Source organism: Mauremys mutica, chromosome 11 (genome assembly GCF_020497125.1).
Source record: "Mauremys mutica isolate MM-2020 ecotype Southern chromosome 11, ASM2049712v1, whole genome shotgun sequence".
NCBI lineage: Eukaryota > Metazoa > Chordata > Testudines > Geoemydidae > Mauremys > Mauremys mutica.
The window spans coordinates 77,538,949-77,566,630 of NC_059082.1; the positions used below are offsets into that span (position 1 = coordinate 77,538,949).

General features: G+C 49.8%; 1 protein-coding gene across 1 annotated transcript; it reads left to right on the plus strand.

Annotated features, from left to right (window-relative positions):
• Window positions 1-1,149: 1,149 nt before the first annotated feature.
• FSCN1 (fascin actin-bundling protein 1) lies at window positions 1,150-27,682 on the plus strand. The gene is made up of 5 exons (XM_044980291.1): window positions 1,150-2,167; window positions 20,516-20,672; window positions 22,701-22,822; window positions 23,224-23,391; window positions 24,898-27,682. The coding sequence occupies exons 1-5, from the start codon at window positions 1,345-1,347 to the stop codon at window positions 25,098-25,100; spliced, it is 1,473 nt and encodes a 490-aa protein (XP_044836226.1). The 5' UTR covers window positions 1,150-1,344; the 3' UTR covers window positions 25,101-27,682.

Here is a 27,682-nt window from a genome sequence, read left to right on the forward strand (position 1 = left end):
GAACGGGAAGTTTTGCCTGCTTTTAGCATGAACCTCCCTGTGGAGGATCCCAGAGAATCTGTGGCACTTGGACTGGCAAAACAGGGGAGTTCAGAGCTGGTGTAGAGCCGCTGGCCTGTGGCGCAGCCTCCAAGATCCAAGCTGGTCTGGGAAGATGGTTGGTTCTGTGGGCCAAACCCAAAGGCAAGAGAGGCAACTCACACCCTCCACGCCTAATGGAAAAATTCATGGTAACTCCACAAGCTGAAACTCTTTGAGGCTGATAGTTTTTGTTTGGATGTGTGGTAAACTTCATCCTTGGGCAGAGTGGTATTTATTTTTCTCCAAGCTATGGACCCCAGAAATCTCTCTTGAAGTAATGGCAAACATCAGCATCCCCAGAGCCCAGGCACTGGTGGAAAATAGAGTGCTGAATTATGCTGGGCTCAGAACCCAAAGAAATTCCAGTGAACCACTGGAACGGCCCTGGTTTAAAGTTGGTGTAAGTGAGATCAGGACCGGGCCTTCGGTGTGCAGGCAGCATAGAGCATTCATATGTGAAGGATCAGGGCACCTTAAATATTGCTTATGGGGGGATGACATTTTCACTTTATTAACAACCACCCACCAACTCCCCCACCACCAAACATCGAAGAAATGAACAAGTGCTTGGGCTTGATTACAGTTTCAATGCAACACTAGAAATATCAGAAGACCCCGAAGAGACCTGAAGGTCTATTAAATCCATGGCTCATTTTCCTTGGCCGCCTATTTGCATCCAATAGATCTGCTTTGCCTTTGGCTTGGCTATTTTTACTATTTTATATCCATCTGCATCAAGCAACTAATCCTAGCTCCATAATTAAAAAGCCCAACCCAGGCACATTACAGATTTGGTATTTTTGTTAATTAAAGAGCTTGTTTGGAGGAAAACGCCCGGGGGGAGGGGAGGCTGGTTTCCCGGGGGGAGGAGGGGGTTCATTCCCTGCAGTGCGTTTACTTAGGGTGCTGCAAGGAACATACCTCCCCCCTCTTTTTAGTGGCTGCAAAACCCTCGCTCCCCCACCCCTCTCCCCGGTGTCTCAATTGGAGGCGTGGCCGCAAGCACAGCCCCGACATCCGCCCCTCTATATAGGCTGCAGCTGGGGGCGCTGCCTGTGAATCGGGCTTTGTGCAGAGGCAGAGGGGGGCCGGGGGGGACGCGCGGTCCAGCCGAACAAAGGCCGGGGGGAGGCGTGGAGAAAACCCAGGCGAGCAGCCACCGCCGCCCCCTGTTGTCGCTCGCTCTCTCTCGCTGCAGCCCAGCCGGCTCCTGCAGCCCCAGCGGCTCCGCTCCCCCCCACCACCCCCCGTCGCTGCGCCAGCATGACCGCCAACGGGACCTCGGCGCCGCTCCAGATCCAGTTCGGGCTCATCAACTGCGGCAACAAGTACCTGACCGCGGAGGCCTTCGGCTTCAAGGTGAACGCCTCGGCGCCCAGCATGAAGAAGAAGCAGATCTGGACGCTGGAGCAGGACGGCGACGACACCAACGTGGTCTTCCTGAAGAGCCACCTGGGCCGCTACCTGGCGGCCGACAAGGACGGCAACGTGAGCTGCGATCGGGAGCAGCCGGCCGCCGACTGCCGCTTCGTCATCCTGGCCCACGACGACGGGCGCTGGTCGCTGCAGTCCGAGCCCCACAAGCGCTACTTCGGCGGCACCGAGGACCGCATCTCCTGCTTCGCCCAGGCCGTGTCGGCGGCCGAGAAGTGGAGCGTGCACATCGCCATGCACCCGCAGGTGAACATCTACAGCCTCACCAGGAAGCGCTACGCCCACCTGAGCGCCAAGCAGGAGGAGATGGCGGTGGACCGCGACGTGCCCTGGGGGGTGGACTCCCTCATCACCCTGGTCTTCCAGGACCAGCGCTACAGCGTCCAGACCTGCGACCACCGCTTCCTCCGCCACGACGGCCGGCTGGTGGAGAAGCCCGAGAAGGGCACCGGCTACACGCTGGAGTTCAGGTCCGGCAAGGTGGCCTTCCGGGACGGCGAGGGACGCTACCTGGCCCCCTCCGGGCCCAGCGGCACCCTCAAGGCCGGCAAGAGCACCAAGGTGGGCAAGGACGAGCTCTTCGTGCTGGAGCAGAGCTGCCCCCAGGTGGTCCTGAGAGCCGGCAACGAGAGGAACGTGTCCACCAGGCAAGGTAAGCGCCCCCCCCCCCCGCTGCCCTCCCTGCCGGCAGCATCCTCGGGCGAGCTCCCTGCCCCCGAGCTGCCCGCCTCGGCGGGGCTGGGGGTCGCGCTGCGCAGCCAGGCCTCTGTACCTTGGGGGACCTCGCTTGGGACGGGCATGTGCCCATGGGTGCAGGTGCTGGGGCGGGGGCTGCCCCACCCCCTGGCTTGGAAGCGGTTCCCAGCCTACTCGGGGTTTGCGGCTTGGGTCAGTGGCTCTCCGCCTCCCCGGGATGCACCTTGTGCCAGCTCCTTGCGTGCGCCTCGTGGCTGGCGGTAGGAACTGGCACCGGTGCTTCATCCTGCTCCTCGCTGCCTGCCTTGTACTGGAGCTGCTGGCTGCCCGACCGCCAGACCAGCTGCTGCAACGGATCTAACCCATCCGAGGCAGCTACTTAAACCAGCAACGAAACGCCCTGTCCCCAATCCTCCCCTTTGCCCCCTCTCCCCCGCTTCAGAAAAGCGGCTGTGATTAACCCAGTGGGCTGCTCCAGACCTCCCCTCCCCCGCTTACTCCTGAAGCTGGGCAGGATTGCACGGGCAGCCTCTAGCCCGGGGCTCTGTGCAGGCACAAGCCATGCTAGGCGGCCCCAGACCTACCGTTCGGGGGCGAGCAGCTCCCCTGCACGCTTGTGCATGCTGGCCTAGGCCCGCTTTGCTGCTTACGCTGGGCTACAGCCGTGTCCCTCCGGCGCGTGTTGGCTTGTGCATCCAGGCTGCTCGCTGCAGGGCAGAACTTGGCAGGCTTATGTAACGGCTTTAGCTGAAACTCGGGTGTTTAGCGGCTGATTTGGGGTTGTGCAGGGAAAACATGACCTACATTCAGCTCACACAAAGGGAGCATTGCCTTGGCCTGCTGAGCTCCCGCTCCCTTTGGAAGCCAGGTTTTTCTCCAGTGGTGCAGAGGACCAGCTTTGTGTGTGATGGGGAAAGAACCGTGTGGATTTCATGGTCGTATCTTTGACCATAGCACTCCATGGGTGCTCACTGTTAACTGGGAGTTCAGCGGGCTGTTAGGACTGGCATTAAACGCCTCTCTTGCACCTTCTGCACCCACAAGTGTAACCACCAGTTGCTTGAGGCTGGTAACATAGAGCGAGAGCTACAGAATGGTGCGGCCCCCCCAGTGTGAAATCAAAGCTATCTTAAGATACTTCAGTTGTGTAGGTGGGAGCCAGTCCATTACAAACTGCCTGGCTTTGTGATACAGGTCAGATATACATGGTAACTGCTTGGCTTGCCGTGTGTGTGAAGGCTGTGGAATGAATTTGGTCTAAGCCCTTCTATGAACAGTCACCAAAATGGATGTGCAACCACAAGGATTCCTACCTCCCCTGTCTTGAAGTGTCTGTAATGGTTGGATGGCTGCCTGCTCTGTCTTCACTCCGCAGGCCGCTACAGGGAATTCACTGACTTAACCACATCCAACCCAACTCCCAAAAATATCAGCCAAAGGAACAGTTGATATTTAATATTTGTCCAGTCAATGGAGGGGGGGGAGATGGGGAGGCTGGTAGGAGAACAAGGGCGGGCTTGTGGTTCAGAAAGAATAGCTATTGCTGAGCTCATTGGGGGAGGGGGAGCTGCTGCTCCAGTCTTTTGTCATGCTGGAGTATGCGGGATTGGAAAAGCAGATGGCGGGAGGGGTGGTATCTGTGGGGGTGGGGAGGCATTCAGCAGTGGTCAGATAGGCAGGCTGCGGAGGGAATGCCTCCCTACAAGCCAAGGAAGTGGAGGAAGGCTCCTGCAGCACTGGTGGAAAGAACACTGCTCATTTTCAGGGTGTGGAATGTGGCTAGGAGTGGAGAAGCCCAAGCAATGTGGCTGAGCTGTCTTGAGGAGTCTTGGGGGAGGGGGGGAAATCTGTTTTCATGTTCCCTCCCTCAAAATACTTCCATCCACTTTGGAAGAAGTGAAAGGGGCTGTGGGCTCCATCACCCATGGTGGGAACTGGTCAAATGACCCGGACTAGTGAGTCTGAGGCATTCTACTCAGCCTGATCCTTAATTTGAAGAGGGTGGGTGGGAAGACCCAGGAGCAGGAGGACCAAACACTATCACTGTTAATTTGGGTTCCTTGCTCCCCTGAGACTTTTCCCATGATGTGCCAGAAAACTTATGTTAAAAGCCAAAGTGCAAACTTTTGGGATGGGGGAAGGGATTTACTTCATGGGCCCAGATGGACTCCAGTCTGGGTTCTTGCTTTAGCTTCATTCAGTCTCTTCCTTAAAGGGGAAAGAAATAGCACACCTCTCAGGACTGTCATGGGTAGCAATGGAGCAATTTAGCTGCAATATGATCCCTCCTTTAAGTATGTTTCAGGCAGGGAAGCAGTTTCTGCTTGGTTAATCCTAGCCAGCAGCAGCAATGAACAGTTGTGGAGCTGCTGCTTCTCTTTTGGTTCAGCTGGGGCACAACTTGCTTGTTCTTTCAGTCCCTTGCTGGTTTCTCCCTCCCCCTGCAGTAGAACCACTCTGTTCCAAGGTTAATTAGAAACAAACCTAAAAACACATGTCCAGGGGAGGCTTTCCAGGCAGCCCTTTCCCTTACTGGGCTGATAAGCCTGTCCCTAGTGTCTGATACTGCAGAGGAGAGGATGCTCTGGAGATTGGTGATGCTCTGAGTGACCTGGCTAACAGACTAAGGGAGTCACATCCTAAATGAACACTTGATACTGGCCCTGAAAAGTCTGTATTTTGAACTGACTCATTGGGGTCATGCTCTCCTTCCCCTTGCACTGGGGAGGGCAGCAGTATGTTGGTCTGACTTGTCTCCTGCCACCATCAGTGAGGTTGCAAAGAACATGGGTGGCAAACTCAGTTGAGAAAACCCTTTGTTTTCCCCCCTTCCTCCAAAACCCTGAGTTTGGTGTGAACACAGATTAGCTAGCATCTGCCCCTTGTTAGTGCTACCTCTCCACTAACTGGGCTCTGCCTGGCCTAACTAGAAGCTAGATGCACAGTGGATAGACTTACCGGGCCTCTGAGAAAAGGATCCTTGTGTCTGGGTATCTGGAGGGAAGGAAAGACTCTCCCACAGGAAGTCCAGAGGAGCTCCTGGGTTCAGATAACTTTTGCAGCTAGAGCTATAATAGCTACTGCCTAGGCTTGTCTGTTTTCCTGAAGTTGGAGCACATGCAGCCCCAGGGATAGTTGTTAAGCCTGTGTTCATTGATTCCAAGTGCCTAGTCAGCAGAGATCACTTGGCTTTGGTTGCCACTGTATTCAGGTAGAGAACACTTGGAAATGGGAGGAGCTCTTCACCCCCCCTCCCTCCCTCCCCACTGAGTCCCTCCTGGAATGAAGCCCAGAACATCAGGGATTCATGCCTCACTAACCTAAGGAAAAGTCTGCCAGGGGTGGGGATGTGTGACAGGAAGCGGGATGGCAGGAGTTCAGCCTGATGACTGGAAGGCAGCTCTGATTCACCACTTCTTTGGGTGCTTCAGATCCTTCCTGGAGATAAATTTAAAACTTCCTCGGGGCTTGCCTGGAGAGCCACAGAACAGGGTAATCTCCTCTTTTAGGTCAGGATTTAGGAATGTGCCCTAGATGCTGAAGATGTCATGGCTGGATCAGCTGGAAACTTAAGTCAAACAGGTCTATCAGGCAGGCAGCATGGAAAAGAAGTGACTGTATAATTCTTTTGAGGATGATCTAGATTTGTCTGCTTCCTTCTCTGATTTACGAAGCCTCCAGAGAGATTATGCCCAGGTAGCTGCTTGCAGGCTATTTTAGAAACCCAGAGTCTGCCTAGGGAGCAGATGAGATCAGCCAAAGGTGTAATCAACTAGCCTACTTGGAAAGAAATGCTCAGTTAGCTGGGAAGCCTGCCAAGACTACAAAAGGAGCTGGTTTATCTAGGAGACAGATTGTACTTTCTAGGGAATGGGAGAGTGGGGTTATGTTAATAGGGTGCTCACATATGCAAATATCAAGGTCAGCCTGTAATTTCAGGTTAGAAATAAGATAAGCAGAAACAAACCCCCTCTTTCTGGGATTGGAGATGTTGGGTCTGCTGTAACAGCCTCCTGTGTGGGAGTCAGGTTCCCTGGGGCGGGAGCACTCCCCACTGCTGCTGAGCTTTTACCAGATGTTCTTTTCTTCTGTTGGTGGGAGGCTCCTTCAGACAGGACTCCCCTTCCCTGTTTAATTATTGGATAGGGGAGTGATGGAGCTCTTCCCTAAGTGGGTGGGTGATCTCCCTCTCCTAAGGTGACCAGATGCCCTGATGCATATATAAGAATAACTATTTCTCTCTTCTCTCTCCCTCCCCCCCCCCCCCCCAAAAAAAAAGGCAAGTGTGAAAAATCAGCCACTTTTTAAAGTCTGGTCACCCTATCCCCTCCATATGTTTACTAGTGTTGTCAGAGCATAACTACTTTCTACCATGGCTTGACTTGAGGGAACATCAAGCGAGTTTACAGGCTGTGTGCCAGAAGCAGGAAGCATGTGGGGGAGGGTAGGAAGGAAATGAGCAAAGTGATCAAAGCTAGCCTGCATAAGCAACCGGTGTAAGTGATATCTATAGCTCTGCTGCTTGGGGGGAAGGGGAATTCCATAGGGATTTCTGACTCCTGGCCTTCACAGTACACTGGGGATAGGTGACTGCAGAGAGAGGTGTGCTTAATGCCTGATCTCTGGTAGCTAAATGCCAAATGTAAATGGGGCTCCTACTGTCCTTCCCTCTTAATCTTAACCTACTTCTGGGAGTCACCTGGCCAGAGAGCCAGAGGCAGTACTGCCTAATGCTCAGAGCAGGGGAGTAGGGTGGTGACTCTTGATCTCTGTTCCCAGCTTTTCCTGGACCCAGAGGTTAAATGACTGGTTCAGCCATTAATATGGAGATCCCAATCTGCCTAATGGGGGCCATGAAGGGATTGGAAATCCATGCAGTAGTAAAGTCCTTATTGCTGCTGCATCCAGGACTCTAACCAGAGCACAATTCTAGGAGAATGGCCACTGCCTGCCTCTTCAGGTGCTGCGTTAGCCGCTGCTCTGCCTGCAGAGCCTGCGTAGCTTTGTCTGTTTACCAGTGGTTGTGTCCGGACTTGACCCCAACAAACAGGATTTTCTCCCTAACTAGGAGTCCAAGTGTGAGACTTGAGGTGTGATACCCAGAGAAGCTTTATTGAAAAGTAGCCTGGGGCAGTGCTGCAGGTATGAGGGGATGGTCCCCTTGCAAGAACAACTAAGCAACCAGGTTCCGTGTGTCCGAGCTAAGCAATGGGGAGTGCAGGCCAGTCCTCTAAACTGAGCTTCTGTACCTACAGCCAGAAAGTGAGGAGTGTAGCTGGAATGAAGTTCAGATGAAAGGGAAGTTGAACCCAACTTAAAATGCCTTCAAACCCACAAGTGCCCTGGATCTTGGCCCAGGTGAGACACTGGTTCTATTTCTGGGATCCTGAGTTCATGTCTAGCCAAATTCCCTCCATCTGCATTGGCAGCTCTTTCTTGTATGCTTCTGAGCTTGTAGTTCTGCTGGCAGACCCACGGCAATGACTCCCTAAAGCAATTGGGCACAGGTGGGAAATAGGTGGTGTATCTGGGTTAAATAGCACTGGAGCACGTAGTCCTACCCTAGCATGCAGGTAGCAGTACAGAAGGTCTGTCATGCAGACCTCAACACAGAAATTGTGTTGCTGGGTAAAATGCCACAACATGGGAGCTCTCTAGAATCGCCACAACATAGCAAGTTGTTCAATTCAAACAGGAGCCCTTTGGCCACAAACTGGGCCCTTCAACTTGGGTGTTGGGTGGCAGGTTTGGATGCATCTTTCAGCTGTAACCCTCCCTTGCGGGATTTCTTTTGATCTGGCCTTTAATAGCTTGGAGAATGACTTGCTGGCTACCTCCTTAAAGTCATCCCTTCATTGCTGCAGCATAGGAATCAAGAAACCTAGGTTCAGTCTGCTGCTCTGTCACGAAGGTGCAGCTACAGAGCACAAAAAACCAAAGCCCATGGCAGAGAGTCTCAGAGTCTAGGTCAACTGACTGGGTTTGTGCTATGGGAATAAAAATAGCAATGTAGACATTTGGGCCTGGGCTTGGAGAACTAACCCTCTTGCTGGGTTTCAGAGCCTGGACTCCAGCCTGAATGGGAATGTCTTTGCTGCTATTTTTAATCCCCTAGTATGAGCCTGGGTGGGTGGATGTGTGTGTGTGCGCTAACTTGAGTCAATTTCCTCCTCACTGATGCCTTCTGAAGCTTACTCTGGGTTCATAAGTGCCCTGAAATTGGCATATGGAAAGCACTGCATAAATGCCATGCACACATTGTGGCCACTGTTAAGTAGCACATGTTCATGCTGGAAGTGGTTTTGGTCTCCTCAAGGTTAGAGTGCACAAACAACTAGGCTAGCCTCTATGCGCAGGCCAGGGCATTGGAACTATGCATCTATTATCTGCATTAATAGCATGAAGGGACATCTGGCTTCATGTTTGCCCCCATGTGCCAACACTCAACGGGCTTGACCCTTTGAGTGGTGAATCTGAATGGAATGTGGTGCCTACCCTCCTGGAAGGACCCACTTCATGCTGCTGGACCTGCTGCTCCTGCAGGGCACACGTGTCCCAGCATTCCACCTCTGATCTCTACCTCAAGACTTTCAGGCCATATATGAAGTAGTTTTAATTTTAGCCATATTTGGCCCCAAGATGGTCACATGAAACCTAACTCCATGGGTCAGACCTGCTTAGCACTGTAACATTATTGAGGTGGCTTATTCTCCAGTTGGAACTGAAGCACCTGCAACATCTGAAAACCAGCTGGTAACCATACAGCGCCACAAAGAGAGACCTGCTGCTTTCTCTGAGGGGGTTTAACATGCTGAAGAGACTTAGTCTATGAATAACCCTTCAGGGAGGGTTGATGGCCTTGTGGTTAAGACACTGGACTAGGATTTGGGAGATGTGAATGCAGTTCCTGGCTCTGCTATACCGAGTTCCTGCTCTACTTCAGTCCCTCCATTGTTAAGATTGAGAACACACCCCCTCTGTCTTGCCTGCTTGTAAAACTGAAGTGATTTTAGGTAAAAACCCTGTGTGGACACCTTCATTTTAGTTATGTGACTTGTTTAAATTCAAACTAGTTCCTAATCTAATTAAACAAGCCTGGTTTTAAATCAGTAAGCAGTGCAAAAAGCTGTAGCAAGAGCTTAAAATAACCCCATTAGTTTTAAACCCTTGCAACTCTATGTAGGCAAGCTTCAAGCTCTTCCGGAGCATGGTGCTTAGTACAGAGGCCTCCATCTTAGTTGGGCTTAGAGGTGTATTGTGCTACAGATAACCAGCAGTTGCAGATTCTGTAGTGGGTTAATGTCACGTGACTTGTTACATATACCATAGAGCTCTAACTTCAGTACATACATGAGAATTTTGAAGTAAAAGATGCAGCTTAGCACTTGCATCTATAGCTTTAAGTCTCCAAGCACTGGGCAGTAACTAATATTGCCTGCTGTGTACCAATTCCCAGCATACTAAAGCTTCTGCCTGTCGCTGGAGTCTGAGCCATGGGCATGAACTGAAAAGGCAGGTGTGCACATGTAATTGTCCCTTTGTTCTGCATGCGGTCTCCTTACACACATTTCAGCTTTCCTCTTGTTGCCATCCTGTAATAACTTGCCCTAATACAAGCTACAGAAATTGAGGTTGCTTCAGTCTATATATAGGGGACTCATGCCTGAATGCTGTTTACCTTTTGCGCCTCACTATAAGGGTCTACAGCTGGAATCTACTTCCAGAGCAGTGAAATGGGTGCCTTCAGTGGATCCCTCAGAGGTAATCTACCTCATCTCGTCTAGGGATGACTTTATGTATGGTCCTGAATTTTTCCAGCAGCTACAGACTGAATCCGTCACTTACCACCCCATGTGTAGTAGGCTCAGGGCAGAGGAAAGGGTGTTGCTGCTAGAATACTTCACCACTGACTAATGGTGTTGGAAGACTTGTTGTACTCTGAATGTACAAGCCTATTTCATGCAGAGTCTGTGCCTCCCTGTGGTACTGAGAGGTTAATCTCCCAGCCCGTTGTGCTGGCAGCAGTTGGAAAGCTTTCCAGCTAGGGAATTAGGAATCCCTCTCCTGATCCAACTCTGGCTTTTCTTCCTGTCAGTTTCCACAGCTGTCTTCCCTGGGGGGAGCTTATCCAAAGAGGGGCTGGGGCTGAAAGATTCTTTTGTTATGTAATATTCCTGAAGCAGGGGACCATTGAACATACAGCTCATTGTTAATGGAGCCAACTCATAAGAATGCTTGTACCAAGATGCCTTGGTGGGGACGAGAGCTGTAATTTAGAGATGCTCCCTACTGGCATGAATTCTCCTCATTTAAAACTTTATTTTAATAGAGCAACAAAATACAGACCACTCTTCTCCCTCTAGCTCCAAAATGTCTCAATGTTAATCCCCCTACAGCAAGGTAAGTCTGGGAGCTCTCACCAGAGCTGCAAAGACTTAATTCCTCCCATCACCTGGTTTCCAAAGATGCTGGCAATCCTCTTGCCCTCCCAGACTTCTTTCTTTGCCAAATGTGAGGAGGCGTCTTCTCCATCTAAAGACTGCCCTAGGGAGTGACTTTCCCTCCCCTCTCGTTCCTGTTCCCTTTGCCACTGCTCTTCCTATTGCTTTGGACAACTTCCGCCCCCAGATTCTTAACTATGAAACCTGCCACAGTCCAACTTCCCTTGCCTCCGCTCTCCTCATTCCATATCGTGGGTGGATTTTTCTCCAGGTTTGTCTGACCATATTCAATAGTCAGTTACATCCTTTCTGTCGATGAGGGCTTCTCCTTTACGCCTAGTGTAGCCTCTACCACAGGACTACTGCATCCATCTGGCCAAAAGCAAGAGCCTCGCCAACCACTCAGACTTCCTCCTGAAGTGGCTTTCTATCCACTCTGGAGTTCCCTGAAGATTAGTTCTTGGTCCTATTTCCCTCTGTGCCTCTAACATTAATTAGCAGCTCTGTCGAGGTCGGGAGGAGTAGTGCTGATTTCAGACTGGAAATCTACCAAGAGCAGTAATTAAAGTTTGACGGTAACGGTATTTGCAGAGCGCTCTGAAATAACCGAAAACTTTAAATATAATGAGTGCTTCTGGCTTTAGAATCAGGCAAAGTGCCAAATTCAAGGTGTGAGCAGCAAGCCCGCCTCTCAGCTTGGATGTCGGACGTTTCATCTTATCAGGCGTAGACCCTCTCTGGAGGGGTAAGGGTTGGGAGGCGACTAGGCAACACAACCTGGTGGCTGGGCTTCTGATCTTTCACCATCACCCCTAATCACACCTGGCTCAGAAAGCAACAGCTTGCTCTAGCTTCCTGTCTGTCCACTGTCTTCCCCCCCAATGCTTAATATGGGTGCATAAAGCCATTGTCCAGAAAGCAGCCATAGCAACATGGAACTTGCTGATTGGTGTGAGAAGTCGAAAGCAACGGGCTAGACACCAAGTGGTGTGTGATGCAGGAGGGCTGGGGTATTTATAAGCTGTCTGCATACATTATCCAGAGCAATGGACAGGGAGATGGGAATTACTAGAATGTGAGCCCCAAGGCTTCTAATGTTACTATAATTGCCTGCAGCACAGCCTCTGACAGTAAAATCCTCTAACTAGTAACCGCTGACTCAGCCATATGTCCCTGGAATCACTCAGTGTGGGGGAGAAGCTGCTGTGGGGAAGAACTCGCAGCTTCTCCTTATGCTCCAGAGCCTCTGGGAGGTGGGGATGAACCTATCTAGCCTTGATCAGTGGAGAAGGTCCAGCTGGCCAAAGTGAATGATTTTATCCCTAGAGTTAGCCAATCCTTAATGCAGAAAAGGAGGCTTTTTGTTGAGTTTTCTTACCCACAGCTTAGCAGCTGGCTGAGAGGACAATAGCCTGTTTGGTACTCAGGATATTTTACCATGCAACATTTCCCTAATTTTGCATGGCTGTGACCCTCCAGACCTCCTGTTCTGTTTCAGTTACAGCCCTTTGAAGCATTGTTATGCTGGAGTGTAATTGCATTCCTTTCTGCTGAGTCGATATAACCCAACTCCAGCCTGACATTTGGGGAGGGGGCTTCAGGGAACCTTCTCTCCTCTCCCATGCCTGATCTATTTCCCTGTGAGTGAGACCACCTATGGCCTACGATCCAGTGTGTCACATCTGGTACTTGTGCCCGCTGTATCCCTTGGAGAGTCTCAAGGGACTATCGAGAGCACAGCTGACCCTTGAATGGTAGTGGGGAAGAGGATCGGTTTTGGGCAGCCAGTGCTTTGTCTAGCACTAGATCAACTAGCTCTCAACCTGTGGTCTGCAGCTCCTTGTGATCCACAGACTAAGATTTCCAATGGGGTCTACACCTCCATTTGGAATTTTATTTTAGGGTCTGCAAATGAAGAAAGTATCAGAGGGGTAGCCGCGTTAGTCTGGTTCTGTAGAAGCAGCAAAGAATCCTGTGGCACCTTATAGACTAACAAAATGAAGAAAGACAATAGTGCAGTTCTCTCTATCTAGATTTGCTTTATCACTCCCACTTCATCTCATGCCCCCAGGTGGGAGACTAGACTTCTCCTGCTACTAATTGTTTCTTAGCTAACTCTTGATACATTCCAAGTACCCCAGCAGGTGGTTCCTGCTGAGCCATAGCATATGGGAAGCTGGTTACTATTCAGTACCATTTCATGGCAGCTTTCTAGCTGTTGGCTCTGAAAATGGGACCAGCTGGCTTCCCCTACATTCCAGTTCCCCCATCCCTCCTCCTCCTAAGCAGAGACTGCATCTGCAGGGAACAGTGGCTCATAATTTCAAATTAAAACCCTGATGTGGAGGGCTGGGTCACATGGAGACCACATTCTGCAAAACCCCGGTTAATGGGTGTAGCACAGCTGGAGCCAGACAGGCCTGGCCTAGTTCTCTGATGGGAAAGAGAAGAGATCTAAAGAAGTGGCATGTGGAACTGCCCTCCATACCTGAGTGAACAGAGTACTACTAGTCTCCCCACTTTTAGGGACAGAAGTGGGAAGGAGAAGGAGGCACCCTGGGAAGGTAGAATCTAGCTCCTGGCATGGCATGTCTGCTTTTTGCCCTCTACAACCCAGCACTGGCTTCCTCATACAGAGCAAAGCATCCCTCCCGATGACTTGTTTCAGATTAAGGGTAGCCAAGAACAGAACTCCCTGGGAGCACAGTGATGTATGCTAACATTTCATATCAGAAACCAAGGCTATAGTTGGCAGTTCAAGGAGCTGTATCTGCACCTAGAGATGCGGTGCACTGAATACTGTCCCCCTTCAGCTTCTTGCTAAAATAAATGTGAGAGGCTTTTGGGCAGCCATATTCTGTCTGTCCTGCGCTGGCAGCTCTTACCAGCTCCCTTTCCTTCTCTGCCCCAGCTGGCAATAGCCCCCTTCAAAGCCTAGAACCCTAGCAGCAAGGTAGGAGGATGCAGAGTTGACTCCAAGGGTACATTCCTACTGGAGGTGTAACTTCCAACCGGTGTAGATATCCCCATGGTAGCTCTGAGCTAATGTGCTTTTAAAGGCTGCCTGTCCCACCTAGATCTCAGATGGGATTGTACTTGCTCAGCTAGTCCAAGTTACTACTGGTGCTGCTGTGGCACCAGTGCTATTGGGCAGGCTAGCTGGATCGAAGCTAGTGGAGGAGTGTCTGCCTGAGCTGGGAACGACCCCTCCAGCTGCAGTGTAAATGTACCTAGCATTGGGGAGCAGAAGAGACTGAGGGGCTCTGTTGACCCCACCACTGCACTGTCCCAGGGTACTCTGCTCCACTGCTCAGAGGCAAGCTCGTGCCTGTTTAGAAGCTGTAAGTGTTCATGCTGGCTGCTCTCTAAAGAAGGTGCCCTTCTCTAGCCTTTCAAATGCAAGATGTCTTGTAGTCGCCAGCTGCTGCTGACCTTACTGCAGGTGTGAAGTGGGGCGTGGATTGGATTGCCATATCTAGTTCAGGAGTTGGGACACTACTTCCTGCTGCCGTCCTTGTTCCTGCAGCTCACTAGCCATTCAAGCTGAATTCTGCATGTGAGAGGGGAGCCTGGCACTTGTACTCAAGGTCTGTTTGGAAATGGACGGGTGATCCCCTGCTGTCTAGGTGGGGAAACTGGCTTACATGATGGAAGCCACAGACTAGCCCTGCCAGGTCGGAGCAGGGAAGGGGAGAGAAATGGGTTGGAGGCTCAAAGCACTGAGCCATGGGGGCACTCTCCTAACACTGATTATCTAGATAGACATAATCTCTAACCACCTTCAGGAGACGTCAGTGACCATCCTATTTATGGCCCCTTAACATTTACAGAGCAGCACCAATTACTGGCAAATTGGTGTGACTGGGACTAACCCAGCTGCACTGCACAAGCTCAGCTTGTTGGGTGTTTTTGTGTTTGTTTTGTTTTTAGCTATTGTGGGGCTGGTGAAGCCATTGCTCATGTTTTTAATGTCCTTTGCTCTCAGTGTAGGGACTACTCCGTGCTCCCACAAACCCCTGGTGAAGTATGCTGCCTGCTTCTGGAGGGGCAAATGATGGCAAAGGTTGTGGAGCAAGTGAGTGACTGGGAATTGGGATATGCTGGCCCATTAACTCCTAAACTCTGGTGCTTATTCCTTGGAGCCCTGAATTTAGCATATGCATTGGATTGTGTATCCACAAGACTCTACAACTAGCTAGGCAAACATGTCCATGTCCATGTGCACTGCTGAATGACTGTCATAAAACACTTCCACTCTTTACGTTATTGGGTGAATCACTCTGACCCTTCTGACTAACTTCAATCTGAGCAAATTTGGAGTGCTCAGCTTTCACCATGGAAAGTGTCCTCTTAAAAGGACCTCAGCGCTGGTTCTGGGGTGATGCAATGTATAGGTGAAATCCACAGTTGACAGAACATGTATAACTTAACCAAGAGGAGCTTTGATTCAGCAGGTCTGAGGGGCCTGAAACCACTATGGGCTCGGCAAAATGTAGCCAAGTCCCAAGCTGGAATACAAGTTGCTGCAGGTAGCACCTAATCCAATTTTGGGGTTAAAAATTACAATATAACCTAACTGCAGTTGGATAAAACACTGCAGTATTTTATAGTTCTGGTCTAGAAAACAGATTACAAGGAATTTCTAAATCACCTTTGTCAATAATCAAGTGGGTTTTTCTGTTGGCAGTTCAGACAGTGAGTTTTCTAGAAGCTGAGCAACCCACAGACTATCAACAGATTTATCTCCAGTTTATCATTCCCAATGGTAAATAGTCTACAGCAGTGGTTCTCAACCAGGGTTTTGGAGCTTCCTGGGTGTGTGAACAGGTTTCAAGGGGGTCCAGTCTGCCAAGCAGGGCCAGCATTAGACTCTCAGGGGCCCAGGGCAGAAAGTCAAAGCCCCACTGCATGGGGCTGAAGCCTGGGGCCTCGAGCCCCGGCACCCAGGGCTGAAGCTTGAGCAGTGTAGCTTCCGGGGGCTCCTGTTGCATGGGGCCCCAGGTAGTTGCCCTGCTTGCTACCCTCTAATGCCGGCCCTGGCTTCTATATGCAGAAAACCAGTTGTGGAACAGGGGGGCTGTGGAGTTTTTATAGCATGTTGGGTGGGGCGGCCCCAAAGGAAAGCCTGAGAACCCCTGGTCCACAGCATTCTACTTAGTGTGGTCCATAAGGAAAGAATAGGGGAGAGCAATTCCTGCTGGCTTCCCCCCCAACTCCTCCATTCCATGGAGTCTGAGGGAGTACTAGATATACCCAACCTCCTCCCCTTCCCCCCCAATTAAGCTAGGTTGACACCTTGTTTGGAAGCATGTGGTTCTACTAGTCTTGAACCTTGTTAGACTAGGAAGAACTGGTCAAATTTGGAGTGCTAGAACATCGGGCTAGACCTAGTGAGAGATCAGGTGCTTCTATGCAGTTTCCTCTGACTACTCCACCTGCTGCCCTATGCCTGGCCTGATAGTGCTTGTCAAACAGACACAGGGACCCCAAATCCTTGCTGGAATAGGATCATCCCTGCCAGCAGAACCAACCAAAGGGTTTTGGTCAAAACATCTTTGAATGAAAAATTCCCCAGTAGTTGTATTCAGTCTTCCTTGTAAACAATTTAAATTCCAAACAATTCTATTCATAACTGAATACTGGATTTGGGAGAGGAAACGTCCCTTTCTAGTGGGGAGAGCAGGGATGAAAGAAACTAAAATCTTAAATGTTTCCATTTTTAATCAAATGGAACTGAGATTCTGTGAAACTTAGCAGGAAACCAAAACTCCTTCCTCTTTCTGTGGCTTTCCCTGCCAGCTGCCACCTTAATGTCCATCACCTCTGCCTGTTTACCCAAGCAACATTCTGTGCTTCCTTCACACTTTGCTTGGGGAGGGGAGATCTCAGGGTGAAGGCGGCAACCCCCCCTCCCCTCCCCCAAACTGCAAGCTGTCAGAACTAAAGGATATTGTCTTAAAAGACTTGGCCTGGGCCAAGCTTTTCCTGTTACTCAGATCTTATGCAGTCACATTCATTCATTGGTTCTGAGGCCTTATTTTCTGCCCCTCCTTCCCTACAAGGGGAACACCAGCCCGAGCCAGCCTCTGACTGTGTTCCTCAGTGTATGGCCATTGTGTAAAGGCTTATTCAATAGACTTCCAGATGTGAGTTGAGCCCCAGCTGCTGCTTCTACCGCTGAGCACAGAGGAGCAAACGCCAAATGGCAGGCATGGGAAATTGCAGGCAAAGGGGGTAGCAGCATGGTGGGTAGCAAGCTCGATGCCCCTTCCAAAGTTAGGCCTACAAGCTGGGGATTGAGAGTCCTTACCCAAAACTCTTACTGTCAGGACCCTGCCCCTCTCCTCCCATAAGCTATCGGATGTAATGGGCTGGACTGAGACTTCCTGGCTGTGTCTGCACAGAGAACTTGTGGGAAATATTCTGCCCCCCCTTCCATCTACACAGATCAGCCTATTGAGCTGCAGATCAGAGACTTCCCTAAAACCATCCTTGTAGACAGGGCCTTTGGTGGCTCTAGCAGAAGATGCTATCCCGTAACCTGGTCAAGCTCTTCATTCTCTGTAGCTGACGCACCTGAGATGTTCCCACCTGGCTTTCAAACCTGTCTCAGCTAATCAGGTGACAAAACACAGGTCACTGCAGCCAGCACCATAAATAACTAACATGCATCAGTCCCAAACATTGCCACACAGCTGCCTTTTGGAACCGTTGTGTTCCAACACGCCAATGCTGAATGCCTGGCATATGCTGTCTGCTTGTCTTGCATTGAGTTCTGCAGCATGCAGGACTGGATGTGGCTATTCCAAAATCATGGTGAATGAGCAAATTGTTCAGTTAAGGCCATGTTGGAGAGGCACAAGCACAACAGTAAAAATTCTCCTGGGGCGCTTTTGGGGGGCGGGGAACTGGTTCTGATAGCAGGCTCACCAACAGGGCTGACCTGAGCAGAGTGAAGGCCCCGATTCTGGCCCCTTTACCTCAGCTCAGCCAGGTTAAAGGCATTCTAACCAGCTGGATCTAACCCCATAGGATTTCCCCAGCATTAGAGGCTTCTCGGACAGTGCATTGCTGCTGAAGCAGCTCTCAGCCCTGGCAAAGGAGACGTGGCTGGAGCACTGCTGTGCTCTGGCTATTCTGAGCTGCAAAAACTGCCTCACAAGGCTGGTTAGCTTAAGCCAGGGACTGGACTGGTTCCCAGGTGGCTCCAGAACCCAGGGAACTGCAAAGGTGCACTGAGACCCACAACATGTTGAGCTGTGCAGAACTGAGCTTAGAAGCAGGGCCGGAGGATGGGGAGGTAAGTCTAATCTCTCCTGGGGGAAGAAGACAGGCTCAAATGGCCCCAAAATGCCTGGTACACGTGAAGATGGGCACCAGCAGTATTTTGCACTAGGACTGACCAAAGAGGGCAGCTGCGTGAGTGACAGGTGCCTGGATGAAAAGAGAAGTACTGGTGGTACTGACAAGAAGCCAGTTTAGACATGGTAGATACAATTATGGATAAAGCTAGGTAAACAAAGCTGAATTGCTTATCCTTCCAGCTAATAAAGTATAGGCCAGACCTAGGTGGCCTCAGTATTGGCTATTAAATGCATGTGAAGGTTTAGAGATGGATCTATAACTTTTTGAAGCCAGCCCCCCCGCCCCCCCATCTCTAACACTGCCCCTATCAACTTCTCACAACGGGCCAGTCTTCACCCTGATGTCTGACCAGATAACCGATGTCTAACTAGCCTGCCTCTGTCTAGGCCTGTTCCCTTCTATAGATAGGCCCAAAGCTGCATTTCCAATCTAGTGACTTTTTTGTTTTTGCAGTTTAATGCCCTAATTAAAGGGACGTGGTGGCCAATCTGAATGACTCTCTGAAAATTCTGCGCCAACTACTAGGCGTAACCCTCAAGATTGTAAGAGATGAAAGATTAGAGGGAAAACTAGTTGTTGGCCTGTGCGTTTGAAGGCACTTGGTATAGGCGGTTTTGCTGTCTCTCCCTTCCAGCTCTGCAAGTGAGTCTCAGCTTTGCTACTACTGTTAATAGTGAAGAGGTGACAAGCCGGTTTTATACTGGGGGAGGATCCTCAACATCAAGGGGGGGGGGGAAGCCCTTCACAAAATATTCAATTTTATCCCACTGAAGGATGCTGTGAACAGAATTTAATGGCAATGTCCTTTTGGTAGACAATGGCCCTTTAAAACACATGCCACAGAGAAATTATGTTGAATGCTCCCACTTTAATTCAGCTCCAGAATCCATGTCAAATTCAGCACTTCATTCTTGCTAATGGGCAAGTAACTTGTTCTCAATAACCCGCCATTTCCATACTCTCCCTGGAAAAACCCTTCCCATCTGGGGCAGCCAGATGGTTCCCTCCATTCCTAGCGTTCATTTCAGCAGAGTTACCCCCACAGTTCTGATTCCAAAGCCCCATGGAGAACAGCAGGCTCCAGGAATAGAAGCAAAAGTAGTAGGTTGCTAAGATCTCTGAAGTCTGACACTGGAATCTTACTCTGGGCCTTTCTTGGCTCCAAAATGCTGCTTGTGACTCACATCCCAGAAGTATTTTTAGGAAGAAGCTGCCAAGCTTGGTGAGTTTCCCTTTCCCTGCAGGGATACTTGGCCCAAGCATGTATTGACTAAGCACATTTTCTTGACGATAAATGCCTGTGGTCAGATGCAAGTGTGGCCTCTCGGTATCTCTCAGGGCCAGACTGGCTTAGGGTGCCATGACAGCTGTGTTGAGGTAGCAGTATACAGGAGGGAAAGCCGTGCAGTTTTGCACAGGAGCAGCAGCAAGGAGACTAGCCTGAGTGCCATGATAAGCCAGACAGGACAGTTGGAACTACAAGGAGCTGCAGGCGTGCGTGAGCCAGGCAGTGTTGGGATGGGAGGGAGAGAAGCAGGCTCTAGGGTGAAAGTGGCCCGGGGGAGGGGGGAGTCTTTAAGGTGCTAGGATTCCAGTTTTAATACGGAGTGCCTTTGATCTGTGCAGGATGCTAGCCTAGTCTAGGCCAGTTGACATCCTTGTTGATCTCTTCCGGCTGACATGGAAGAGGAGAGAGGCATCTGTAGTGCTCTGGGGTGCAGGTACCTGACACAATATGGCATACCCTGAATTCTCTTCCTTTGTACAGCCAATGAGGTACAAATTGTTTCAGCCATATTGCAGCCTCTGATTCCCAGTGCTGCAGCATGACTAGGAAACGCAGAAGCGGCTTTGACAATTAACACCTGCAAGCCCATGCCCTGGTTTTAAGCACGCCATAAAGTCTACAGATGTGGTGGAAAGTCGCATGCTGGCAGACAAGTTTTACTAGTGTAGATTGAATAGTTTAGCATCTCTTGCACATGAAAACATCTAGTAGCCAATTGTAACTTCCTCTCGTTCTCATTTTCATTGGATGGGCTGATCAGGAATAGGGCTGAGTAGCGCTCTTAGCTGTTTGTGGTGATTATTGCAGATTTAGCTGAAATGTTCTGTTCCAACTGCTTGAGCATCCAGATTAAAATCTTAAATGTCAGGGAAACTGTTCCCTGGATGCTTGCATAGGTGCTTTTGCAGAAAGCTGCACTAGTACCCCGTGCAGAGGCTAAGGGGGATTCACTAAGAGTAAGCAAACAGTCACAGAATCTTTCTGCAAAACTTGCCCCACTTTCTACCTTGCTGTTGCTATTGTGCTGCTGATTCAGTTAACTCACGGGGTCCCTAACAAACATGTTGGAAGTTGGCTGTATTAGGGGCTGTTCTCTAATACTCTCTGTGCCTCTGTCCAGTCTGAGCTGGACTAGGTTGGTTTGGGGGGGCCAGTATCATGAGGATGGGGCTTCTTGCCACCAGATGAGTTTCCTGACTTTCTCCTATAGGGATGGACCTTTCAGCCAATCAGGATGAGGAGAGTGACCAAGAAACCTTCCAGCTGGAGATTAACAAGGACACCAAGAAGTGTGCCTTCAGGACCTATACTGGGAAATACTGGACCCTCACCTCCAATGGTGGGATACAGTCTACTGCCTCGACAAAGTAAGTCTCTAGAGCATCTCCTGACCAGTGTTTGTTGTGGGCAGGGCATTCTGCTTGGTGGTTGTCTTTGGAGCCAGAGTATCCAGGGGTCTCATCTGCATGTAGAACAAAATTATTCTACCCTCTGAATGTCAGCTATTCTAAGGTGGCTCTGATACCCGAGTACTGGGGTAGAAATGCCTCTGAGTCCAGGGTCTGACTGAAAGCAACTGGTCCACCACCAAGGTTGTCCCTCCCCGCAGGAGGCTGAAAGGCCAATGTCTTCACTTCCAACTACAAATGCACTCTGTAGATATACAGGCAAGATCTGCTGCTCAGTGGAGGTGTGCGGCATTCCTATGCATGGCCCTAGAAGGGTAGTGATGCCATGCCTGGTAATAAGGCCCCAGCCCTCTGCAAGCACTCATCCCCTTGGGCTAAATGGCCTCTTCGGGGGGAGGGGGCAAACAGTAGCTGTTGTGAATTGTTACGCTGCCTCACTTGGCTAGGGACCACTGGGTATCTGGAGCAGCCAACTTGCCAAACTTCAGAAGGCCCTTTAGCAGCAAGTAGGAATAATCTTTTTGCAGTTCCTATCTGAACCCTCTGATGTAAATTAGGCTGTGCCAGAAATGGGTGTAATAACTTCATGAAAAAGCCTTGATTAGAACCCACCCATCCCCTTTAATACTATCTACACAAGAGAACTATAAGGCTGTTAGAGTAACTATCTGCATGGGCCCTGTTCCAGTGCCTTGAGTACGGCCCTCCAAGATCAGGCGATCCATCTTTCCAACCAGAGATCCCAACACCAAATTTCTTTTCTTTTCTTTTGCCCCAAGACTCCCATCAGCTTCTCCGAAGTACAATAGATGCAGCAAGCTTCATCCATATATGAAGGTGCTGCAGAATCCTGTGCTTCCTGCTGTCTTACTTGGTGTCTTTGGGACAGCAGGCCGGGCAAAGCAAAATGAGACGCTATTTATTTCTGATCCTCCCTTGCCTACGCTGAGTGGTGTTGCACCAAGTGAGACTTCTCACTATTTTATCCAGTCAAACCAGACTGGTTAAAACAATGCACAAAGCTGGGTGGACTCTGATCACTTGGGAATGACAGCAACTGCCCTGAAAGCATACAGTCCAGAGTCCCTGCCTCCTCAATGGAATTCCTACCTAAGAGTCTCCTTGCCATGTGTAACCAGTACCAGATGGATGTGGTTCCACTGAGCTGTGAAACTTGTCACACCCAAAGCAAAGCCTAGCAAGAGGGTCCATTTGACTCCAGGTGACTCTTCAGTCCCTCTGCCCAAAACCTCTGTGCCAAGTGAGCCTGTTTCTGTAACTGAGCACTCTCCAAACCCCTCCTAGCACGGAGATTGCCACGTTTGTCCTTAGGCACTGCCTCAAAGAATCCCCTTGGATCTCAGACTTTAACTGCATATGGGGATAGTCCTTGTGAAACTCGCAATGAATGGATATCCCAAGTCTGGCCTGATGGAGAAACGAGACTCCAGATTCTCAAATCTAGACTGGAGTTCTAAAGTAGATCTCAACGACCTCCCTCTCCTCCACCCCAGAATGTCTTCCTTGGGCCTATCTCGGGTAAAACCTGTATCACTTCTCTTTACGTGGGGCAAAAGCCTTGACATATCCTAAAGAAGACCATGGACACAAGTTCAGCCCTAGGAGTTTAACCTCGGGGACGGCAGGCACAACTATCAGCTGAACAAAGGGGAACCTAGCCCAAAGATTATTGCCAAGAATATAGTCTGCTCCACTAACTGCTGGCAGTTCAGACCTAAATTGTAGCCTGAAACTTGCCCAGTAGACGGTGAATTTTGTTAACACTAAAACTCCTTAGAAAAGAGATGCTGAGATAAATCCACCAAACCCTCCTCTGCAGGATCTCAAACATCAGCTGGCCTGGCTGGCTGCATAAACCTTTGCAGAATGAGCTCTTCTCCATGGGCCTCACTGTTGGAGGAGAATGGTCCCCAGTACAGCTCTTCCCTTCCCAATGGCTTGTCTGCTGTTTCTTTGCTGTGGCAGGAACGCCAGCTGCTACTTCGACATCGAATGGTGCGACAAGCGCATCACCCTGAAGGCTGCGAATGGCAAGTATGTCACGGCGAAGAAGAATGGACAGCTTGCAGCCACTGTTGAGGCAGCAGGTGAGGGGATGCCTTGGCCTCTATAGCCCAGTGATTTCTGGGCAAGTAAGGGTGGGGAAGGCTTCGGATGACACTGGGGGAGCTATAAAGCTCTGACCTCACTGATTGGGCTATGGCTCTGCCACCCCCTGGCCTGTGTCAGAGTGAAGGTGGCAAAGAGCAAGGGAACAGTCTCCTCTCCCCGGCTCTGATGGACCAGACTGGAGGAGGTTGATGGGTTTGACTTGAATCCCCTTGGCTGTTTTCACCCACCCCAAGTCAAATCTAGAACCCTGAGAGGATAGCTTGGGACACCTTGGGGGATCTCCATGGCACATCTCTTGTACTTATCCCCCAGGGAATCTGGATCTGTTGTAACAAGCTGGACACCTAACCTCCCTTCTCTCCTTTTGGCTGGGTAGGTGAGACAGAACACTTTCTGATGAAGCTGATTAACAGGCCAATCATTGTCCTTCGTGGGGAACACGGCTTCATTGGCTGCCGCAAGGTGACAGGGACCCTGGACTGCAATCGTTCCTCCTACGATGTCTTTCAACTGGAGTTCAATGATGGTGCCTACAATATCAAAGGTCAGTCCTGCTGGTATGCAGCCTTGGGGGTTCCACCTACCCACATCTTCCCCTGTGGCTGCATTTGTATGAGTAGCCCAGCTGTTCATACAGTAACGTGACCAAATGATCTCCTTTATGCATCATTAGCAGTGATACTCCCCTAAGGGCTACATGACTCTAATCTCCTACACCACAGAGCAAGGCTGTATGGCACCCTTCCATAGAGTGGAATGACTGGGAGGCTTTGTCTGATCTGCCCTAGAAGGTAGCCCAGTGGTTCTCAACCAGGGTACACGTACCCTTGGGGATACAGAGGTCTTCCAGGGGGTGCATCAACTCATCTAAATACTTGCCTAGTTTTACAACAGGCTACATAAAAAGCACTAGCAAAATCAGTACAGACTAAAATTTCATAGAGAATTGTTTCTTGCTATATATACACTGAAATGTAATACAAAATCTATAGCTCAGTCAATTTTATAATTGTATGGTTAAAAATGAGACAGGTAACTTTTCAGCTGTGACACTTGTTTTGTATTTTTGTCTTGTAAGCAAGTAGGTTTTTGAGATGTAACATTGGGGTACGCAAGACAAATCAGGTTCCTGAAAAGGGTACAGTCGTCTAGAAGGGCTGAGAGCCACTGCTCTCGAGTGTGGCCATTGGCTTACCACTTGGCTGGAGTGGCCTCCTTTCTGCCCTCTGCCTCATTCAGGTTTCATGCCTAACAAACCCAATCCGAGGCAATGCTGGCATATCAATGAAACCTAAACCTCCTTGCTATTGTACTGTGAATCCTCAGTCCTGTTGCAGAGGGACGACTCTCTGCACCTCTTCAGCCCTTGGCGTCCTGGAGGCTGCCAACAACCAGATATCTTGGACCATAATTTAGCATTTGTCAGTGGATGGGGAGTGAGCCTATCACTGCCATTGAACTTGGTCTGGCGTCCCTAAGAGCAAGACTGAGTGTTGGGTTGCATAGGTGCTACTCCTTCCCCCTGTGATTGCTATGACACATGGACTCCAGGCTCCCTAAGCTGTCAGAACCCAAGTTCATTTAGGAGGCACAGGAAACTTTGAAACGAGTGGACTGGCCTTGAATGGCCCTCTCCAGTCTTCCCATAGGCAAACTGAACAGCTCAGGCTGCAAAACTGGCTCTCCTTTCAAATGTCCAAAGGTCTTTGGATATTATAACAATTAATTGTGCCATATACTTCCCCTTCAATGCTTGATTCTATTGAGCTCATTGCTCTCTCTCTCTCACACACTCCGGTACTATGGCTCACAACTCATGGGGATTGTAATGGCACCACCTCTCCTAACTGGGATTTCACAACGCTTCTTTTTGCCTTCTTCAGTTCAGCTTAGTAGCTGGCAGTAAGGGGAAACTTGCATCATGGGCTCTGCACTATAGCCAACAAGTCTGGGCGGGGGGCTGCCAGTGTTTTCTAGCCTCTGGCATCTAGTCCAAATATCCTCCATTCAGGACACTGCTTTTCTCCCCTTCCTCACACCCTGTCTGCAGATTCCACTGGGAAATACTGGATGGTGGGAAGCGAGTCCTCTGTCACCAGCAGCAGCAATACGCCTGTGGACTTCTTCTTCGAGTTCTGCGACTATAACAAAGTGGCTATCAAAACCAACGGCAAATACCTGAAGGGTGACCATGCTGGTGTCCTCAAGGCTTCCACTGATGCAATCGACCCCTCCACCCTCTGGGAATATTAAAATGCACTTTAGCTCTCCCCCTTGCCAATTTTTTTGGTTTTTTTTTTTGTTTGGTTTCTCTCTCTGTAAAAGGATTTTCAGACTGGCTTGCTGCTCCCTCCTGCCATAGAATCCAATGCAATTTGTTGGAGGTTGGTCTTCCTTATCTCTTAAAACTGGATAATGACCTAGGGAAAATGCAACCTGTGTTTATAGAGCTAGTGGTGTCTTTCCTTGGGTTTATGTTGGGCTTGGAAATTGTAGTTGCCATCCTCCACCCTGGCTCTGAGCATCACCTTTGTCCTCTTCCTCTAAAACTAAAGGGAATAAGATCACCTCTGCTCTCTTGTGCCATATTGGAGTGCTGGCACCATATCTCAATCTCCACTGCCAATGCCTGTGCTGCTGTCAAGCAAGGGCTAGCTTGAACAAAGCTGGAGAATCTGAGTGCCAGCGTCCCCCACTCCTGGTATTTGCTCAGACCAAGGGAGGTGAGATGGGTTATGTTAAATCCCTGTCTCTGATTAAACGTGCTCTCCATAGTTTCCCAGCACTGGGGAAGAAACTCTCTCCTTCTCCCCACTTGGCTTATGGATAAATACCTTCAGTCCCTAGTGGGGGGGCAGAAGAGGTGTTCTAGCATATCATACCCAGCCCATCAAGGGGCTGGTTTCAGCCAGCAAAACAGAACTCGGCTGCAGGACTAGCAAGCTTAACTCTCAGAACTGGAAAGACGTGCAGGGGGTTCACCTAGAAACTCTAAGGCCAGTCAGTCTAAAGGCTTCAGACTCCCGAGCAGGTTCTAGCCCATCTTACTGAGATATTCAGCTGACAGGCTAATGAAGCTGCCTTAGTGCTAATCCTAGACTTTTGGAAGAGGACAGGCTTTTTTTGAATATCAACAGATGCTGTGGGTGGACCCATTGAGCGAAATTAGTAGCAACCCTCTGATTTGCCTCTCTGTGCCCAACTGGGGAAGATTTCCTCTCCAAAAAACTTCTCCCTGCCAGCCAGGCTGGGAATTTGATTTCCCGGTGGCTGTTTAAAAGGAGTAGTGGAATTTGAACAGGGTGGGCATACCTGCCTATTGGTTAGCCAGGGTTGGGTCTTACAAGGGCTCTGAACACCCTCCTCTCCCAGTGTCTTCAGGAGGAGTTGAGTGAGCCTGGCACACAGCAGGACTGTGCCCCACCAGCTGCTGTATCTCAGTGGGTTTTTTGCCCAACAACCAAGTCTTCTGGGCTACAGGAGAATTGGGAGGAGAGGAGCAGTATAAACGGGCTGACATTTCTCATTCCCTGGACAGTGGCTGGAAGCAAAAATAGATCTCAGTTTAGAATGGAAAACTTATTAGCATCTTTTGCACAGTGGTATTTGTTCAGTTCTTATCTCATACCCTACTGGAATCTTCATCCTCACCACAGAATGGTGAGGTGGCAAAGTGTAAAATGCCTATTTCTCATGTCCTCTCCCCACTGGGGTGGCAGAGAGGAGAACAACTAGTCAGTGTCTGACCCAAGTGCCAACTCTGCATTGATGGCATGAAAACTTAGCAACATTACTGGAAGCGGAAAGGACCAAAACAGTATTTTAATGTCTATTTATATATGCTCTCCATAGCACTATTATCAGCTGTTGTCTGCATTAGTTATAACAATGTGTGCATTTGTAATAGGTGATGCTAGCCCTCTCTTCAGGGTATCAGTAGGCACTTTGCCCTTTGAGGCCTTCCCAAGGGTGGAGTTCTACTCCCTGTGACCACCCAAATAGCCTATCTGTACTTGGTCAACCCGATGTCCCAGTTTGAGCCTGTACCGATTTTGGGGGTGGGAGGACAGGTAGGTGGATGTATTCCAGAGATAAGGTGCTGCATCACAGGCATAGGTTGTGTTCCAGTAGCTGGCTCCCATGGGTCAGTCCACATCTCCATGCCTTGCTAAGCTATAAACCATGCATGGTGCTTGTGGCTTCACATCTGTGCCAAAACAAATGGCTGCTACCAGTGGCCAAAGGCAAGGTAGGGGGAGGGGTTCATAAGCCTTAAAGCCATGTTGCCATTATGTGGGTTCTTGCCATAGGAGCTTGGTGCTAAACTTTCTGAATAGAGAGCAACTGGCACCCCTAATCTGAGTGGGGATGAAATGGGCTCCCTATCATCTCTGCTCCTATTGTGATGTCAGGACTCTACCTCTGGGTTCATCTGCCTTCTTTCAAATTCAGGGGTGATGGTCTATCAGTCTTTTAAGTGTTTTAAACCACAATCAACTCTAGGGACAAAGATGCCTCTAAAGAAACAAGTGGCCTGCTGAAATCCTGAACAATCCTGTGACTTGGCACATACTGCTTGCTGGCTTTTGCATCCACTGTGGCCCTCTTCCCACTCGTAGCTGCAATTTGAACCATGTAACTCCTGCTCTGGCTTCTTCCATGTGACAATAGGTCAAGAATTTTTCAGTCTCCTTTATCGGGTGTCGTGGCTTTGAAAACATCTCACTCTGAAATTTTGTTAATGGTTTTTTTTTATTTTTTTGGTAAGTGCCATTTGTATAACTTAAATAGCTTCAAGTGGAGAAAGACAAATAAAAACCTGCATTTGGAAATGA